The 19,700-nt window shown below is 38.6% G+C and overlaps 1 protein-coding gene across 1 annotated transcript in view; it reads left to right on the top strand.

The window, feature by feature from the left end:
* The window catches only part of sugct (succinyl-CoA:glutarate-CoA transferase), a 393,759-nt gene that overhangs the window by 49,185 nt on the left and 324,874 nt on the right, over positions 1 to 19,700 (top strand). Inside the window, exon 7 of the mRNA XM_048596403.1 lies at positions 2,692 to 2,783. Within this exon, the coding sequence (XP_048452360.1) occupies positions 2,692 to 2,783 (92 nt within the window). The remainder of the gene's footprint in view (positions 1 to 2,691; positions 2,784 to 19,700) is intronic.

The following is a 19,700-nucleotide window of genomic DNA, read 5'->3' as shown; positions in this document are numbered from 1 at the left end:
GATGAACACAGCAGGCCAAGCAGCATCAGAGGAGCAGGAAGGCTGACGTTTCGGGCCTAGACCCTTCTTCAGAAATTCTTCATTTCCGAAGAAGGGTCTAGGCCTGAAACATCAGCTTTTCTGCTCCTCTCATGCTGCTTGGCCTGCTGTGTTCATCCAGCTCTACACCTTGTTGTCTCAGATTCTCCAGCATCTGCAGTTCCTACTATCTCAGAAATTCATTCCCCTGCTTTCCCTCTTTAACATTATCCCAATCAATTAAAGTAATTAGAACCTACCAACAGTATCAATTTATAATTGTTGCACATCTGTTGTTTCCCTGCAGATTTGTTCCTCATCTCTCTTCTATTGTTTGGAGATCTAGAGAATAACCTCAGGATATTAATCATGCCCTTTTGTCTCTCAACCCTTACCAAATGGATTCTGTTCTCTTTCTCCACCCTCAAGGATATCTTTCAACATTACAGTGTCCTCCCTAATCACACTGTATGTCCCTAGCTGAAATAACTTCCAAACTAAAATACATCGCCAGATGTATGAAAAAAACTAAAATATTTGAAAATAAACACTTACCTGTATTTTTGGACTGACCGGTCTCCATCTAGTGGCAGATGTTGATGCATGAAGCTGTTGAGTCACAGCACTGCAAATATCTACCACTAGATGGAGCCCTTAAGTGTGAGTTCAGAGCAGAGGTCATGACAAGGGAATGGCTGGAAACAGACCTCAAGAGATTAAATTAAGGTCTAAAAATAAAGTGACATTCAGATAAAATGAGATTAAGCAGGCTAATGTATATTAATTTATAAAATAATTTGGTAAACTAATTTAGTTGTTTCTCTTTTCCTTCTGAATTGTTTTATTTCTTTCCTAATTGTTCCATACTCCCTTTAAACATCCTCTCCCTTTTTTTCTTATCTCATTGATTGTGTGTCTTCACTGGCTACGTTTTAGCAGAATATAATTCACCTGGTCTCTTCTGAGCACCATATTAAAATGCTTTTCACTGCTGTCCTATTTCAGTTTGTTAGTATTTTTCCTAGTTCACTTTACCAAGTTCCATTTTCACTCCTTTAAAATTTGCTTTGATTTGATCTATTATTTTGTCTATGCCTTTCTAATGTCCTGTTCAATCTTTATCTTAAATTTCATTATCTTTTGATCATTATTGCTTAGATATTTCCCTGTGCATTTGTTCTCTGCTATATTTTTTATCAGATATGTGGTAAAAGTATTCAACAGTTTTGTGGAGTCTTGCTGTGTGAAATTTTACTGCTGCATTTCTCTATAATACAACGAGGATTACAAAATTATTTCATTAGCTGTGGAAAACTTTGGTATGTCTTGTCCTAAAAGGCACCGTTACGAAAACAATGTCCGTCTTTCTGTTTTAATGGTTTATTTATCCACTTTCTCTTGTTTTTTTAACCTGATTGTGTGAATATTTAGACAAATCCCAATCATATTTGCTGACTGTGCCCAGCTTTGAACTTAGTGAACACCTGAGCTTGTTGCTAGGATTCATTTTCAAATTTCCTGTCAAAGAGAAGATAACACACTGGGCAGCACCTGTGAAGAAAAAAATCACATTTAACGCTTCGGGTCCGGTGACCCTTTTTTTCTTCACAGATACTGCCAGATGTGCTGAACTTTTCCAGCAAATTCTGTTTTTGTTCCTGATTCACAGCATCCGCAGTTTTTTCAGTTTTTATAATACATTGGGCATTGGTTTTGTGTGTGATGTTTTCATGCAGTGAGACTAGTCCAGCAAAATTAAATTTCACCCTTGTCTTGGACTGCTCAAAAAATGGGAGTTCACCTTGATCGATATACCGCTGATTGCTGCTGTGGAAGTGAGTGCTTTTCAACAAAACAAGAGCGGTGCATTTTTGACAGGAAATTCTGATCAGTGCTCCTTCAAAACTCTGGAACTGTGCTTACCCGTCTGACAGGTCCCTCTGCATGTAAGCAAGCCATGTCCCCTTTTTGACAACAGTCAGTGCTGTATCCTGTAATTTAAAACACCATAGCCAGCTTTGACAGCTCCTATGTGAGGGTAGATGTGCGGTTGTGGTGCTTGGAAGGTAGGTGCCAGGTGATAGGGTGCTGGATGCCTGCTGAGTAAAGTGGGTATGGTGCCAGGTGGGTATGATGCTAGGACACCAGGTGACAAGGTAAGTGATGGATTATTTAGGCTAGGTTGGATTTGGCAGGAGATATTGAGTCATGGAGACATTCTCAAGGTTCTTCTTCTGTCTAGTTTACTCTTTACCAGCACTGAATCATTTCACCTCATTGTTCGCTGTTAATCTCTAGCATGTGGTATTTAATTAGCAAATTGTCTTCAAATCCCCTACTGAGATTGGTAATGTTGTTTGGTCATACAGGCTCTATATTGTGATCATGTTACATAGAGAAAGGATAAATGCATTTTTAAAATCAGGCCATGCAACCTGAAATGAAATCAAGATAGTGTTGTTGTTTAAATATCAAGGTCTGCAGGAATTGAATGGCAACTAATAAGATTGAAAAACAACAGTATGTATTTATAGACATCACCTGACATGAAAATGAGAATTTGGTGATTGAGATTTATTAATCTTTGGCCTTGGAATTTATTGGTGGGTTAATGGGGTACGTACCTGATCAATGGGCTAATGTTTGCACTTCAAAACGTTTTGTTCAAATTAGGTTATGGACAAACCGGCCCAATGTCACAGCGTGGGGGTTATGACTCTGTAGTATGTGCTGTGTCTGGCCTCATGCACATCACTGGCCCACAGGTACGTTTTATTCATTTTATGTCTTTGTTTGTGTGGTGTTTATATCTATTTCTATTTGTGCTGGTAATTTTGATTCTGGAGCCATGTAGCATTTAATGAATTGAATAATGGTTAATTAAGGTATATTATTAGTTTTAATCAGCTGACAGGAATGTGAAATTCATTGCCTTTAATTATAGTGCTGTATGGATATAATGAAGGGCTGATTAACGTGTTTGTGTTGCAATGTACTAAACTATGAGTGAGCCATACACCCATATTTAGCTTCTACAGATGAAGCTACATACTATGGGTCTTTGTTTATAAAAGAGAAGAATTATTTAATTATCCCAAAGGTCTGTAACTGTGTAACCATTGAATTACTTTTTGCAGTGTAGTTGCTGTTCTGCAGGCAGCTAATTGGTGCACAATAAAGCTGTACAAACAGAAGTTAATGATTAGTTAACCTCTTTCAGTGCTGCTGGTTAAATGATGTATGTTGGGAGTTTGTCTGTGTTTCTTTGTTTGTGTTTCCCTTTTTGTTCTGTGTTTTCTGTGTCTCTTTGTTTCTCTAAATCATGCTGCGGGATCTTTTCATTCTACATAAGACAGCTGTTGGGGCCTAATTGTACATTTCATTTAAGGTAAAACCTTTGATGCTGCAACACTCCTTGTGTGTTGAAGTATCACTTGGGTTATGGACCTGTGTGCTATACGTTATTGTTATGTGCTGGACCGGGTCTTGAGCTCATTACCTTCTGAGGTGAGAGTGCTATCAACTTGACCAAGCTAACACTTACTGAGTGCGTTCTGGGTGGATAGGAATTCTGCGTGCTAAGGAAATTAACAAAAGACAGATGAATGTAGATCCTAAATGAACCCGAATAATGAGGAGACCACCAATCCTCTCATGTTACAACTTTATAACCTGCTCTGCCATGTTTCTTTTGTTTATATTTAACTAATTAGGTTTCAAGTTTAGAATATCAATCCATGGTTATCCATTGTTACATTATGGAGTTTAACTAGTTATGATGTTAACTTAATTTAGCATGTTAATTTAGTATAATCTGTCCTATGCTAGTTTAAACTATTAGCCCAGTTTGGAGGGATATAAATTTACCAACATGCGTCCTTAATGCCTCCAGGCCTCGATTGGATCTCAGTGTCTCTGGCTCCCTCTCTTGGAGCACTCTAGATATTTTGCCAGTTACAGTACAGTACTTTAAAACACTGTACTTTGGTCCTGCCACTTCTACCAGTGGAAACAGTTTTTCTTTATTTACTCCATCAAAACTAAATGCAAATCCTTGATGGAAATGAAACAAAGTAGTGATCCCAATATTGACCCCACTATTCTGTATACTTCCCTCCAGTCTCAAAAACAGTCAATTATCAACATTATTAAGTTCGCCTCTTCAGCTGAAAGTAAGTATAATTGTCCAAGAAGTTCTGTAAAGTTTGATATTTTCATATTATTTCTCAGGGCTACCTTCTTTGGTATTATCCCTAAGGTTTTGAATCTAGCAGCAATCATTAAGAATGAAAAAATAGCGTAGTTTTATTGCCTTCTGTTTGTCTTTGTTCCTCATTGGACTACCTACTGGTCATTAAAATCTGTTCCTTTGACACTTAGTCCCTCTAGTTTATTGGCAGTGTTCTTTGCTCCGTTTCACTTCTTTCCCTCAGTGTCAACAAACATATCCCGATACTAAACCTTAGGCCAACCTTGTGCTCTACTTGCACCTAAACGGCCGATGTGATGTTGGCCGATATATTCCCCTACCTTTATAAATGATGCTACACTCTAACTTTAAACCATTCTTTAAAAATCCCATGTAACCTTTCAATTGAACTTCTGATCCATTATTATTACTGTGTCAGCGACCAGAGATAGCACTTAACATGCGGTCTCAGTGTTTTACTTCTTGTGTGTCTAACTTTAATACAAAAACACTATAATGGATCCTGTGCATGCTACTTTAACCCTGCTCATGGCTGTTACTGATTGTTGCTACTGCCACCTATATTCCTTTGCCCACACTCGGTACTATGAAATTCTCACTTGGAGCTGACTTGAATTAATCCTATCCTTTTTGAAAACATTAACTTTCCATGGAAATTTCCCTGCTTGTATGTTGTAACAGTAACAACTTGCCTTTATAGGTTGCTTTCAATGCAGTAAAACATCCCTAGGCCATTCACAAAATCATTATCAAATAAAATTTGATGTCAAGTCATGTAAGGGGCTGATGACCAGATACCTGCTCAGCAATGTGCATTTTCTGTAAAGGAGGAAAGTGAGGCAGGGAGTTTTAGTATGGCAATTCCAGAACTTAGGGCTTCAAGAGCTCAAAGCACAACCAGCAATTATGGAGCAATTAACATGGCCAATGTGCAACAGGGGACTAACCTTGGAGACCAAATAACTTGCAAGGTTATTGAGCTGGAAGAGATTACAAAGGCAGGAATGGAAAGGACATTTGAGAAAAACGGATGAGAATTTTGAAGCTGAGAACCAGTGTAGGTTAACGAACTTAGTGGTGATGTGCGAACAGAACTTGGTATGTGTTAGGACACAGGCAGCAGAACTTTAGATGAGCTTAAGTTAATGGAGAGTAAAAGACGAGTGGTTGGCCAGAGTGTGCCATGGATTAGGGTTGCAGCCGCAGGTAAGCTAAGTTAGGAGTGTATTGGATGATATTTAAGAGGTAAAAATGAACATCACACACACTGATGACACCCAGCTTATGTGTGGAACCTGATGTTGATCTCACCAAGGACTCACAATTAGATGAGAAATAGGATTGCTCTTTGGAGAACACCTAAGTTCAAGAACAGGAAGGGAAGCCTCTTCAGGTGATTCCCTGGACGTGACGAGAGAGATGAGGATAGATCTGGATGAGTGCAGTCATTTTCAGCAGAAGGAAGAAGGAGAGCCATTAGAATCATAGGTTCCAACATGTAAGGAGATTATTTGACACTTTATGTCTGTGCTAGTTCTCTGCAAGAGCAACTTAATTAGCACATCTCCTCTGTTCTTTCTCCATAACTCTGCATTTTTTTTTTTATCTTCAGACATCTATTCAGTTCTTTTGGAAGGCAAAATTTGATCTGGCTTTACTGTTCCATCAGGCAGTGCATTTCAAATTCTAACTATTTGCTACATCAGACAACTTTTTATTTATCTTGTTGGTAATATATATTTATATTTATGGACTATGTGAAAAGCTGGAAGGTATAGAACTGATTGAAAAGAGTTTTTACCATGTGGTCCTTAGAAATGAAGTGAGCAGTTTAATGTGTGTTATGCTTTACCTGCTGTTAACAGAAAGTCAAGTGACTTTGGAGAAAAAGCAAGCAGAGGTTTTAGGGAGATAAAAGATGGAGATATGCTTCCTAATTGCCGGAAAACTTGGCTTTGAAAAGATTAAGGGGGCAGCAATGTGGCTGGTTACCTAGCAACTCTTTCTCAACTTGAGTTTTTGTTTTTTTTTGGACCCAAGTAGTTAGCAAGAAAAAACCCTTGGAGCTGCAAGGAATTCTTCCTATCTCTCTCATCAGGAGTTCCTGGGAATCTGATAAATATCAGTATTTATAGCTACCTTACAAAAGCTGAACAACTTCCTAAACACTTGGGTCCAGTTTGATTTCAGTCCAAAGAAGATCTTCCATCAGTCTATAGCTGTACTCATTTTGCCAACAAGAAATGTAGTGGTCCATGAGAAGTCAATGAATCCTATCCTTTGTTTCAGTCTGTTGGCCAACAGAGTTTTTTTTTACCTTTGCCCATTTTTACAAAATATCCTCTGTACAGAGACTGTTGTCTTTTGTATTGTGTGTGTCTGTGATTGGGATTAAGGAGTATAATTCTAATTCCAGATGATATCTTAGATGTTAACTGGTGCTTGACATTTGTTTTAAGAATAAGTTTTGTGTCATCCTAAACACATTTTCAGTTCTTGAAAGATGATGAGTGAAAGTCTGTTTTATTCTGAGTAGTAGTGTAAAAAGGATTCAATCGTGCATTCACTGTGAATTTAATTTATACTTACTGATTTCTCTTTTAGTCTGACCTAACCTAATATGTTACTATTTCTCATTCTAATGCTAGCTGTCTGTATCTTGTTTCTCTTTTCTAATTTTGCATATTGGTTCCCAGCCCCCTGCCAGGTTATTTCAAACCCTTTCTGGCAGCATGAGCAAACTGTTGAACAAGGATGTTGATCCTGCCCAAGATTCAGCCCAAGCAGCTTGAATAAATCCTTCTCCCTGAACCAGGAAGTCCCAATAGTCTACAGTCGGCCAATCTCTTCAGCCATGCATTCATCCATTCTGTTGTCTTATTTCAATACTCTGTGACATGGGGCGCCCAGGCAAAATCTAGAGATTACTAAATGTGAGGTATTTCTTACTTATCTCCTCAATATGCCCCTATAATCTGCCTGAAAAGCCTTTTCTCTTATTCCTCTTTCTACCTTTATATTCTTGGTTTTGGTATAGACCTTGATCACTGATGTTCATCCTCCTCACTCCAAGTGCTCTATAGCTGCTCAATTACATCTTTGATGAAAGATGAACGTGTGATCAACCATGTCAGAGGCTGCAGACATGTGAGAAGAATGAGGGGGAATATGGTCACAATCACATAGGATGTTATTTGAGACTTTGAAAAGAGCTATTTTTCTGTATAACAGAGGAAGAAACAGGAAATTCTGGGAAATATTGACTTGAAATACCATAAACATTGGAAACGCTGAGCAAGTAAGGCAATATCTGCAGAGAGAAGTTAATTTCTCATCATTATAACAGAATCGTAGAAGGTAGGAGCAGGACTAGGCTATTTGAATTTTCAAGTCTGCTGCATCATTCAACATGATCATGGCTGATCGTTGAGTTCAATCTCTTAATCCTGCCCACCTCCCATATTTCTTGAACCCTTTGCACAAGAGTTATACATACCTCCTCCTTGAAAACACACAATGTTTCAGCCTCAACCACTTTCTGTGGTAGTGAATTCCACAGGCTTACAACGTACAACAGGGTGAAGATGTAGCTCATCATTTCACTCCTAAAAGTTTTTCCCCTTATCCTTAGACTATGACCCCCACCATCGGTAACATCATTCCTGCATCTAATCTGTCTAGTCCTGTTAGTAATTTGTAAGTTTCTATGAGATCCCCCCCAGTTGTTCTAAACACCAGTGAATACAATTCTGGCTGAGCCAGTGTCTTCTCAGATGTCAGTCCTGTCACCTCAGGAATCAATTTGATTTGAATCAACTGAAAGGTCATTCACCTGAAACATTAAATCTGTTTTCCTCTATCTCAATGAGCTGCCTGATGTACTGAGTATTTCCAGCATTTCTGTTTTTGTTTCAGATTTACAGCATCTACAATATTTTGCTTTTGTAGCAACTTCAGGGACTTCAGTGAGGAAAGGGAATTTGGAGATAGAAGTGATAACATGCAAGAAGAGAGGTGTGATGGATGTGGTTTCTTTTGAGGAGAGGAATGTGTACAAGAGGAATGTAGTCAGCACCTGAAAAATAAGGCTATTAGTATCAACAAATATGAGAACTAGAAGGGAAGTTGAGTGATCAGCTGCTTAGTGGGAATAGTGTGAGTGAGCAGGAAGTGGATCTCATGGACAAGATGAGTGAGAGAAAAGCTGGAAGTGAAGCAAGAAAAAAGTCATACCATTGAGGATACTTAACTTGATGTATCAGTGGAAGGCAGGGAAGCGGACGCAGAGTGATGTAGATTTGGAATGAATGATGAAGGGAGATGTGGATGGAGAGCAATGTAAAGTAGTAATCTTACATGGCCATATTTGTGATTAGCATAGTGTCTTTTTAAGCAATTTGGGAGTTAGCTAGCTCATTTGGCTCAATAGTTGGTTTGTATTACAGAGTAATGACAACAGTGTGGGTTAAATTCCCATCCCAGCTGAGGTTACCATGAAGGACTCTCCTTCTGAACCTCTCCCTTTGCTTGAGGTTAAACAATCATCAGTGGTCTCTTTCTAATAAGAGAGCAGGCCTCTGTTACCTTCAATGAAGCAGTCCCTTGGGGTTGAAGGTGTGTAGTTTCCACTCTGGTTTGATGACTTAGTCCAGAGCATCATTACGAGACTCTACCACATATTGGGGTTGAAGGGTTGAATGATGGTTGAGGTGTTTGGAGGATTGTGCACTCTTCCTGATGCCTCAACTTCATCTCTGTATGTTCCTGACAAAGTCTCTCAATGTACAAAAACAAAGTTGCTGGAAAAGCCCAGCAGGTCTGGCAGCATCTTATGCTGCCTGACCTGCTGGGCTTTTCCGGCAACTTTGTTTTTGTTCCTGATTTACAGCATCCGCAGTTCTTTCGGATTTTATTAGAATCTCTCAATTTGTTCAGTGCCATTCCCACAATTCGGCAGGAACATGCTAATTTCCATGTAAGCATTGAGCATTAACTGACAACATGGCATTAAAAGATTGATTTAATTTGTTTAATTAGAATCATTAGAATATTCAAATCCTTGAATTGATACTCAATGAAAAATTTGATCAATTACATTTCTCTTTGTAAAATCGTCTGGTGTGATTCAAATATCATATAGGGCACTCATTACAAAGGTAGCTGCAGTTTAAAAATAAACCACTAGATGGTGCATTGCTCAGCTTAAATTTATGTCTGACTGTAGACAAATTAGATTCCTGAATTAATTAATATAGTGGAGACAGGAATAACTAGCATGGCAAGCAGTGTTCAATCTGATTCACCTGATGGGTTTAAGGCACCTTAAAGGTAAAATGTTCCAAGGCACTTCACAGAGTAGCACGTAGGAATATAATTTTGGGTGATTATTAAACAGGTAATTTTGAAAGAGGACAGAGGGGTGATGAGAGAGAGAACATTCCATCGTAGCTGCCCCTTCTAGCTGAAGGCCTTCCACTTAAAAGTGAAATTGAAGTAGCAGCAAATTGTGAAGGGACGTGTTTCTAAAATTTGAGCAATTCAATGATTCACAATTTTTGTAAGTTAAGAAATTCCTCAACATTTCAGTCTGAAATGGCTTTTCCTTTAGCTTGTGACTGTGCCCTCTAGTTCTAGACCGACCAGGGATATAACTCGCTTCATCCACTTTGTTATGATGTCTCAGAATCTTGTATGCATCAGTGCAATTATTTCTCATTCTTCTAAACTCCTGTATATACAGGCTATCTTATTCTAATTCTCTTCAAAGGCAACTCTCTCTCCCATGAATCGAACTAGTGAAATTTTGTTGCACCTTCTCTAAAGTTGGTATATCTTTCATTTGATACAGAGACCTAACTTGATTGCAGAAAGATTTTCTAACTTTTGTGCTCCATACTTCTTGCAATAAAGTCCAACATACCATTGACCTTCCTCACCATTTGCTACAATTTCCTTTGTGTTTGTTGTGTTACAAATGTGAGACTTTATAAGGTGGCTCTGTTTTAAACTCTCTCTTTAATTTAAGGTAGAACAGAATGTCATGAAATAGGGATGGTCAGAGCATTCTAAAATCTGCATGGAGACAGGCCTCGTGTTATTTTTGTTGTTATAAAAGAAGGTGGTCCAGGCTAAAACCCAAAGAAAATCCAATGTCAAATTTCACACCTTGACACAAAAGAGATGCAGCTGGGCTTTCTGAATGCAGTGTCTCAGATGAGAGAGAGAGGGGATGAAGTTGGATAAAGAAACAGAGAACCTATTGCTGTGAGAGCAGCATGCTTATAAGAGTTACTTTTCTGTTTGGAAATAAAATGATGGAATATATGGGACTTTTGGAAACTTAAGAATTGAGTTGTCAGAGTGGACTATGCTGCTGGAAATCAGTTTGAGGATACTCAGAAAACGGTAAAGAAAGCTTCAAAGGTCAGAGTTGCCCAAGTATGCATGGAAGAAGGGATCTTGCTGAAAAGCCAGGAAAAATGTGGGGCTTAATCTGCAAGGCAGCCTAACTGCCAAGAGCGAGGTGTGTATAAATAGGTTGTAATGTAATCTTTGGTTGAATAATTAGTTAATGGTGAAGTACATTTTATAATATTTGGTATATTAGTTTCCTATCAAGTAATGTTTAAGGTTTGCTGATTTTAGTTTGTTACAATAAGTTCTTAAAATGTGAAGTCTTATTGTGTGATTGTTTCAGTCAGTCATTGGTAAATTTCTGTTTCTTCTTAGAAGTTACTGGTCTCCACAGGGATTGTGTAACTCTTATGAGGAGTGTCAAATTCCTTTGAACATCGACATTTGATCATTTCTAGTCATTTTAAAAAAAATTCTTTGCATTCTTCCCAGAAAAGTGAATATCCTCCTATTTATGCAAATTCCACTCTACCTGCCACCACCTTGTACACTCATTTAATCTATCTAAAACCGTTGTGACCTCCTCACAGTTTTACAAGCATTGCATCATCATAAACCTAAATATATTGCAGTTAGTTCCATATTCACGTACCTTTTATACCCATAACGTTCTGATTAAAGCACAAAAGAAAGAATACTACCACTGTTCCCCAAAGTGGCAAACATTACTGGTATCCAGTATTTTATTGTAAGTGATATAGTCCCTGTCTTTGGGCCATAAGGTCTGGGTTCAAGTCCCATCTGCCACAGATGTGTGTGACAGCATGTCTAAACAGGCTGCTTCAAAATATCTTCTTCTGCTGTGCCATGGTGGATATTTAAAACTCATAAGAGTTACACAATCCCTGTGGAGACCAGTAACTTCTAAAAAGAAACAGAAATTTACCAATGACTGACTGAAACGATCACACAATAAGACTTCACATTTTAAGAACTTATTGTAACAAACTAAAATCAGATCCTAATATTAGTTGATGTGACATTCACAGATTCTACATAGTTATTGTAATGAAGTACTGTGTGGACCAGGTCCTAACTTGTTCTCTCGTTTGGAATCAGAAAATGTGGCGTTTACACGCAATTATGAGAAAAGTGAGGGTATAAATTATTTGAGGTTTGCCAGCAACTTTTTTGAGTCGAGAATTGACTCTTTTGGTTACACTGTCACTTCTGAGTCAGAAGATTGTGTGCTCATGACTGTCTGCAGATGACATGCACAGATTTTAGATTAGCACGTCATAGAATACTGAGGATGTATTGTATTGTTGAAAATGTTTTTTGTCAGATGAGACGTTGAACCTCCAAACTACCTGCTCGATCTCGTGCCTTAGTTGGATTCAATGCAATGTTATCCATTATGCTAACCCTGAGTCCCATGTGGCTAATTGAAATCCAAATGTAGCTAGGAAGTTATGAACACATGCAATCATTGGGAATGTGATCATGATACCATATGCAGAACTTAGGCATATGTGCTTTAACTTTTTTGTTCATTTGTTGGCAATTTGTTAAGAAGTGAAGTGTGTTTTTTTGATAGTTATAAGTGCTTTATTTTGTTGACTATTGAACAATAATAGATGCTTGTTTAGAAATATAGGCACGTGAAATACGTTTGTCTGTATGGTGTGATTGTATGTAACAATTTTTCGACTACAATTAGTGCATGTGGCTATAAAAAACTTGTGGCTACTCAGCAATTCCTATTGGACAATGCTGATTTAATGGATCCCTTAGTACAATTTGAACAAGAACAGGCTTTCTGTCCCTGTGTCAAAATATAATCTAATTTCTGTTGCCATAGCTTTGTTCCCATATTTTCTAAGCAACGATGGCAACTGTATGTCAAGTAACTTGTTGTGAATGTTTAAGTACATCCTAAATTGTATTCTAAGATCCATCCTAAATGTAAATTCTTTCTTAATGAAATCCCATTTACAAACCAGAATGAAACTTTATCACCAAACCTAGCAAAATATCAACAATGGCAATCGGTTAGGCCACTTTCGGAATACTGCGTTCAATTCTGGTCTCCCTGCTATAGGAAAGATATTGTGAAACTTGAAAGAATACAGAAAAAATTTACAAGGATGTTGCCAGGGTTGGAGGGTTTGAGCTAGAAGTCAGTCTGAATAGGCTTGGCGCTATTTTCCCTGGAGCATCGGAGGCTGAGGGTGACCTTTTGGAGGTTTACAAAATCATGAGCGGCATGGATAGGTTGAATAGTCAAGGTCTTTTCTCCATGGTAGGGGAGTCCAAAACTGGAGTGCATTAGTGAGAGGGGAAAGATTTGAAATGGATCGAAGGGGCAACTTTTTCACTCAGAAGGTAGTACTTGTATGGAATGAACTGATTGAGTAAATGGTGGATTCTGGTACAACTACAATATTTAAAAGGCATCTGGATAGGTGCCAAATGCTGGCAAATGGGACTAGATTAATTTAGGATACCTGGTCGACGTGGACGAGTTGGACCGAGTTTCCCTGCTGTATAACTCTATGACTCTAATAGCCACAGAATTGCAACAGAAGTTTCTACTCTTTCTGTTTTCCGTGCTTCCTGGAAACCTCATTGATGAACACCTTTGGTAAACTTTCTTTTATTTTTAAACTACTCTTTGGTGCCTTTGATGTCACCTCCTCTGAAGTGCTTTGAAGCATTTATTTTGTTAAAGGTGTAATATAGACGCGATTTGCCAAACTTTTAATTGCAGAGATGTTTCTAAGACAAAAACATACGCTATGATCTGAGAAATTTAAAGCTTTAAAATTAGTAAGATATAAAAGGGGGTTGGTTCACTCAGTGAGTACCTGTTGCTGTGACAACATGCACTTTCATATGCATGTTGTAGTGTGGAACTATGGATGATGAAAGTAGAGGCTCCAAAGCTGCTTTGTGTGACTGATCAGGAAATTCTTTCACTCTTACCATCTGCTTTTGCATTTGATAGAAGGATTTGCAGATTGACATTGAACCTGCTTAGATGTGTAATGAATATACTCCCTTGCTCCATCAAGACCTAGGGTGGGACTCAAACCTTGAGCTTCTGGCTGAAAGGCAGAAACACTGGCTACTCTACCATAAAACCTCTTCGAAAGCGAAGTACTAACCTTCCAATAACCTTTCTCCAGCAGCAGTTCAACAAGCATGACAAAACAGTCATTCTATTCAGGGATATTCTGTCATATGAGAAAATATGTCAAAACAGTATAGTAAAAACAAAAAAAAATGAAATAATTTGTTGGGAGTAGTGAAAGCAACAAGCCATGAGGGCAGATTATCAAACATATGCAAAATCCAGGATCAGCACACTGGTTTAGCATATTTTGGTGCAATAATTGTGGTATGATGTAGTGATCAATATGCAATCATGGAAATTAGTGATTATTATATTGGCACAATGAAAGAGACAGATATAAAGTAAAATTGATGATGAAAAGATTATATTTGAGACTGCAGGCAAATCCAGCATAGCATACACAATAGTCTACCAGAATATTGGATTAATTCATGCATGAATATGACTGTTCAGTGGGAAATCAGTAAATGGTTTTCTCACAGCTGATTAGAATTCAGGATAATAGTTCAAAACATCCTGAATTGTGTACTGGTAATAATCAGAAAAATTTAAAGGGATAATGTCTTCATGGGAAAGTGTTGGGAAATTATTAGTTTTAGGGACAGGCGAGAGAGAGAAGAAGAATTTGACTCAGATGACTTGTCTGTTATTTTTCCAATAGGAGATTGTGAGTTGCATCATACCTAATTACAATACAATTGACATGTTCACATTGTGTATTGGACACTTAGACTAGTTTATGTATTAAAAACTCTGCGCAAGTCTTCTTGACAAGTGAGTCGGACAAAGGGACATAGAAATCAGTTTGCAGTTCAACTTAATTTTATTCACAAAATACTTGTTAAAACACTAAGGGAGCACTTGCCAAATTCCCACAATATTTGCACTCTATCTGTCTGAGAAAGGACATTACCTGTGTTTGAGCTGGGCTGTTGGAATCTACTTCCTCTCAACATGGGGCTGCCTCTCTTCCACAAAGGTTGGTCTCCCAGGGGTCAGGGTGGATCTTCTGTTTCTCACTCTTTCCAGGTGGTTGGAACTCAGTTGCAATGTTAGGTAATGTTTTGCCCTTACGTTTCCAGTTGGGGAGGAATGGTGGTATGCTGTAACCTTAATGATGCTGTATTTGTGGCCTTGGATGTGCCACCTGGTATGTTTTATTCATGCTGGGCCTGAAACTGTTACAAGTGTACCATGTTGCCTGGTTCTTTTACTCCTGCTCTCACTTCCTCCAGTTCCTGCTTCACTTCCTCCAGCTGCTTACTTAGCTTTACTTTCTCCCATTCTCTATCTCTCGGCTTCTTTATGCAGCTGGTTATCGCTATAGCCTGGCTGAGTTTTAAATCTGGCTTCCTTTCAGCTCTCTGTGCCACCTCCCAATAGGAGATTGTAAGTTGCATCATACCTAATTCTGTCCTGTGGGTCCTGGACCTGATATTTGCTCACTGCAATGGTCAACCCACCTGGGCCACTTCTTGTTTAGATACTTCCTTTGTATCTCCTCCCACCCTGGGCACTCTGCCATTTATCCTATTGTTTCCTTTAAATTGGCCATTTTGTGTCGTTTTTAATTTGGTGAGGGGTATATGTATGTGCATGTGTTTGGAAATAACTTTTTTTAAATTTAAATTCTGCTACTAAACCCATTGGGTGGTAGGTTGCATGTGTTTAAATACTGTCAGGCATTGTGTGGACTGGTAATCCTTTCCAAGGGCGAGGGCACATTGATGTTGAGATCTTTGCTTCTGTGAGCAGGAGTGAGCAGCAATGAGATGGCTAATGTAACAGCCATTGGAAATGACGAGCAGTGGCGGCAGCAAGTGGAGGGAAGTTTTAAACTGGCCTGCTTCGGAGCAATGTGCTGCCACAGTGGGGCAGTGAGAAGACCACGAGCCTCATCCTCATCAATATTGGCTCCTCACCCTATTTTAGAGTGCAGTTGTATGCACTAAAACCTACCACAAAGTGGTGGAGGAGATCTACTTCAAGGTAACTCATATTGAACCATTGCACAAGGAGGGCAGGAAGACTGTAGGCCAGACAGGCATGTGCAGAGGGACATTGTTTCCATTACCTTGTCCACTGTACAAACTGTTTGTCCTGAAGTTAACTCATAAACAAGCTTAACAACGCACACTGACTCTCCATGTATCCAAGGTTTGGGTTCATGTACATTTGATGCACACAATCCCCAGCTGACACGTGTGGGATTGATGTGAGACTTTTTTAGTTGATGAAGAGGAGCTAGATGTAAAGGCTGGTAGAGAATGTGTCATGACAATAAGAGACTTGATTAATTCTTTCCTTACTAACTGGAATAGTTTTCTACTTTATCTCCAAGAACTTCAGTTACTGTTCAAAATAATTTGAGCCAGTATCTTAAAACTTGACAATGGAAAATTGCCGAAATGGATCGAAAGGATAGTATGGAAGTTCTTGATTGTCTACGCTCTGATAGGCAATCAAGGTCACCAAGAAACTTTGTTACTCCTCACAAATTTCATAGGGGATCTAGAAGCAGAAACTGTCATAGAGAAGGCCGTGGCTGTTTTGGTTTTGATAAGGAATTACAAAGAGAATGAGAATGATGAGAAGAGAAATGAGAGCAGATTAAAGATAGAGAGTGAAGTGAGGATGATAGATATAAATATAGAAGCACAGACGGAGGTCTAGGCTGTACGCGAAGCAGAAGCAGAGATCATCGCAAGATGAAGAAGAGATAAAAGAAGTGGTAAAGAGCTATCTTTGAGAGGGAGGAGGAGAATGTAAGACGTAGAAGGTGAGACAAAGATTATGAAAAGACAAAAAGTGTGAGTCATTGAGATAAGGAAAGGAATGTTGAGAAAGATTCTGAGAGATCGAAAAACTGGGATAAAAGAAGTCGATTTAAAAAGTGAAGACAGAAAATGTAAAGGAGAAAAAGATGAAAAGAGGCTTAAAGATGATACAAATTATTTGAAAAAGATAAAAGGCATTGTTGAAGCAGGAGCAGAGTGATAAAACACAGAAGCAGTGTTGGAGTAAGCTAATTAGTAGAAGCAAAAGCAAAGCGAAATGTAAATATTATAATAAAGATAAAGAAAAATCGAATAAAAGAAGCATTAGCAGAGAAAGGACTGATGTCAGTAGTGGTGAATGGGTAAGGAAACGGCGTAGTCATAGCAAAGAGAAGACTCAACCTGACCCAGCAGTGGCGCTCTGACCATTCGGGGGGCGGGCGGGCGGGCAGGCGGGCAGCGGCTGGCGGCCAGAGAGAGAGAGAGAGAAGATCCACCCTGAACCCTGTGGGACTCCCTTTCATGGAAGAGAGCCAGCCCTACATTGAAGAGGAAGGAGATTGCAACACCCCAGCTCAAATGCATGGATTGTTGCAGGTAATTTTTGTTCTGTGATGAATAGAACTTCATAGAATGTTGTGGGAATTTGGGAGGTGCTCACATAGTGTTTTTGAATAGGAATATTTTGTTAATAAAATTGAGTTGAACTGCAAATCGAATTCTGTGTCTCTTTGTCCGCCTAACCAACGAGTGCTTGGATATAGTGTTTCTAATACATAAACTGGTCAAAGCACAGACAACAGTCAAATCAAGTGTTAGCCGGTAAACACGCAGCCATGTCAGTGGTGTCCCTTTAAAACCTTCAGATACAGAGTGTGAAAGAGACTCATTACAAAGCATAGCAAAAGTTTCATCTTCACTGTTGTATCTGTTTTTTGCATCTTCTGATTACAAAAATACTCCAAACTTTTTATTGAAAATTATCAATTACATTGTTCATAACCAAAGGAGCAAAGCTTACACTGTGAGTCAGTGTAACGTTTAGCTGAATGTTAATACATTCAGTATGTTAGGTGTTTGACTTGTGGTAAAAATGATGTACTGTGGACAACAGATGTATACAAATGAACCAGTATGTTCATGTTGAACATTCACCCTCTTATTATGTAATTTTATAATTATTAATTTATTGTGTAGGAAGTGTTCTATTGGGAGGAGCGAATCTGCACATGATCTTTAAACATAAATTCTTCTGATAGCTTATCTATAGACCTTAATAATATTAAGAAAATGACAAAGATGAAGTAGAAACTGACTGAAATTCTTAATAAAAAAAAATCCTTGTTACCCCTCTCAAAACTGATATTGTTCTGATTGGATCACGAAGAGAAATCTCTCCCAAAAGCTGTAACTAAATGAAGAGACTTGATTTGTTTCTCCAACAATTAATTCTTAAGTTTGGACTCTTAGCAGATTGGCAAAGTGCTGTTTTTTAATCTGAAAGTGTTCAAATTTAGAACTTGAGAGATTAGTGAGTGATTGGAAACAGATCAATAATAATGGTTCTGAACTAGGCTTTTAAAAAGAAAGTTCTGGTAACTTGAAAGGAGAACATTCTGGTCATCTACAGTAAATCTATTAGCACTTGAAGAGAAAATAAGTTAAGTTTCAGTTTTAGATAAGATTCTTCACCAAAAGTGATGTATGAGGATGGTAGCTTTCCTTCTGTTAGGGCATGTGAAGTACTCTGAAACATCTCTCCTTCAAAGTGTTGCAGAGTATAATAGCTGTTTAGTTTAATTTCTTGATTGCATTTCACTCAATCTTCAATTGTGGCTATGCTGCTGTGTCTCGCTACTTGGTTACCAAATGTTTCTCGTTCCTTTTCTTTTTCTTTTATTCTTGTCATTGAATTGTTTATTCATTTTATCATTCCCCAAGTATCTGTCTTCAGTACAGGACCAGATTGTTGGGACAAAGCTGAATGTAGGAAGTAAAGAGGAAAACTGTAACAGAGAATTACTCGTGAAGAATAAGCATGAACTGATAAGTACATGACATAGAACTGAACTCAAAAATCCATTAAAAGGCACAAATAGTAAAAAGGTAAGCAGGACCTTGACGATATCCAGGGCTGACGTGACAAATAACGTTTGTGCCACACAAGTGCCAGGCAATGGCCATCTTTAACAGGAGAAAATCTAACCATTATCTCTTGACAATCGATGGCATTACCATCACTTCATCCACCAACTACCAGCTACCAGTTTATGTACAAACATTTATGCCCTCCACCACTGATGTACAGTTGTAGCAGTGTTCACAATCTACAAGATACACTGCAGGAATTCACCAAGGCATCTTAGACAGTGCCTTCCAAACCCATGACCACTACTATCTAGAAGCACAAGGGCAGCAGATACATGGAAATACCCCCACCTGAAAGTTCCCCTTCAAGCCATTCACCATCCTGACTTAGGAATATATCACCATACCTTCCCTGAGTCAAAATCCTGAAACTTTCCCTAACGTGACACATGGACTGCAGTGGTTCAAAAAGGTGGCTCACCATCACCTCTCAAGGGCATCTGGGGATGGTAATAAATTCTGGCCTAGCCAATGATGCGCGCACACTTAGTGAATTTTTACAAAGGGCGTGACCAATTGGAAACCAAAATGAGACATTCCCCAAGGAAGCAGATAATATGGCTGAGGCACTAAGAATATACTTAACATATTTTTCTTTACGGGCAGTAAATGCACCCAGATAACAATAAAGTAAAAGCTATAGAGAAATGAAATAAAAACAGATGAAGAGGATGCGCTTGAAAGGTTAACAGACCTCAAAGTAGAAAAGTTAACCTGTTCAGTTGAGATACAGCCCACAGTTCTGAGGGAAATAAGGGTGAAATTGCAGTGACCCTTCTCTCAATCTTTATTTCTCCTTGGATATAGAGATAATGCTAGAGCTTTGGAGGCTTTTGCATGTTTACACCCTTGTTCAAAAACAGGGAGAGATTTAAACCCAGTAACTACAGGCCAGACAACTTAATGGATGTGGAAGAAATATTTAATTACAATCCAGGCCAAAATGAATTGGGATAACAAGGTGTAGAGCTGGATGAACACAGCAGGCCAAGCAGCATCATAGGAGCAGGAAGGCTGACGTTTCGGGCCTAGACCCTTCATCAGAAATGGGGGAGGG

Source organism: Rhincodon typus, chromosome 4 (genome assembly GCF_021869965.1).
Source record: "Rhincodon typus isolate 14 chromosome 4, sRhiTyp1.1, whole genome shotgun sequence".
Classification (NCBI taxonomy): domain Eukaryota; kingdom Metazoa; phylum Chordata; class Chondrichthyes; order Orectolobiformes; family Rhincodontidae; genus Rhincodon; species Rhincodon typus.
This window is presented reverse-complemented; position numbering and strand designations above follow the sequence as displayed.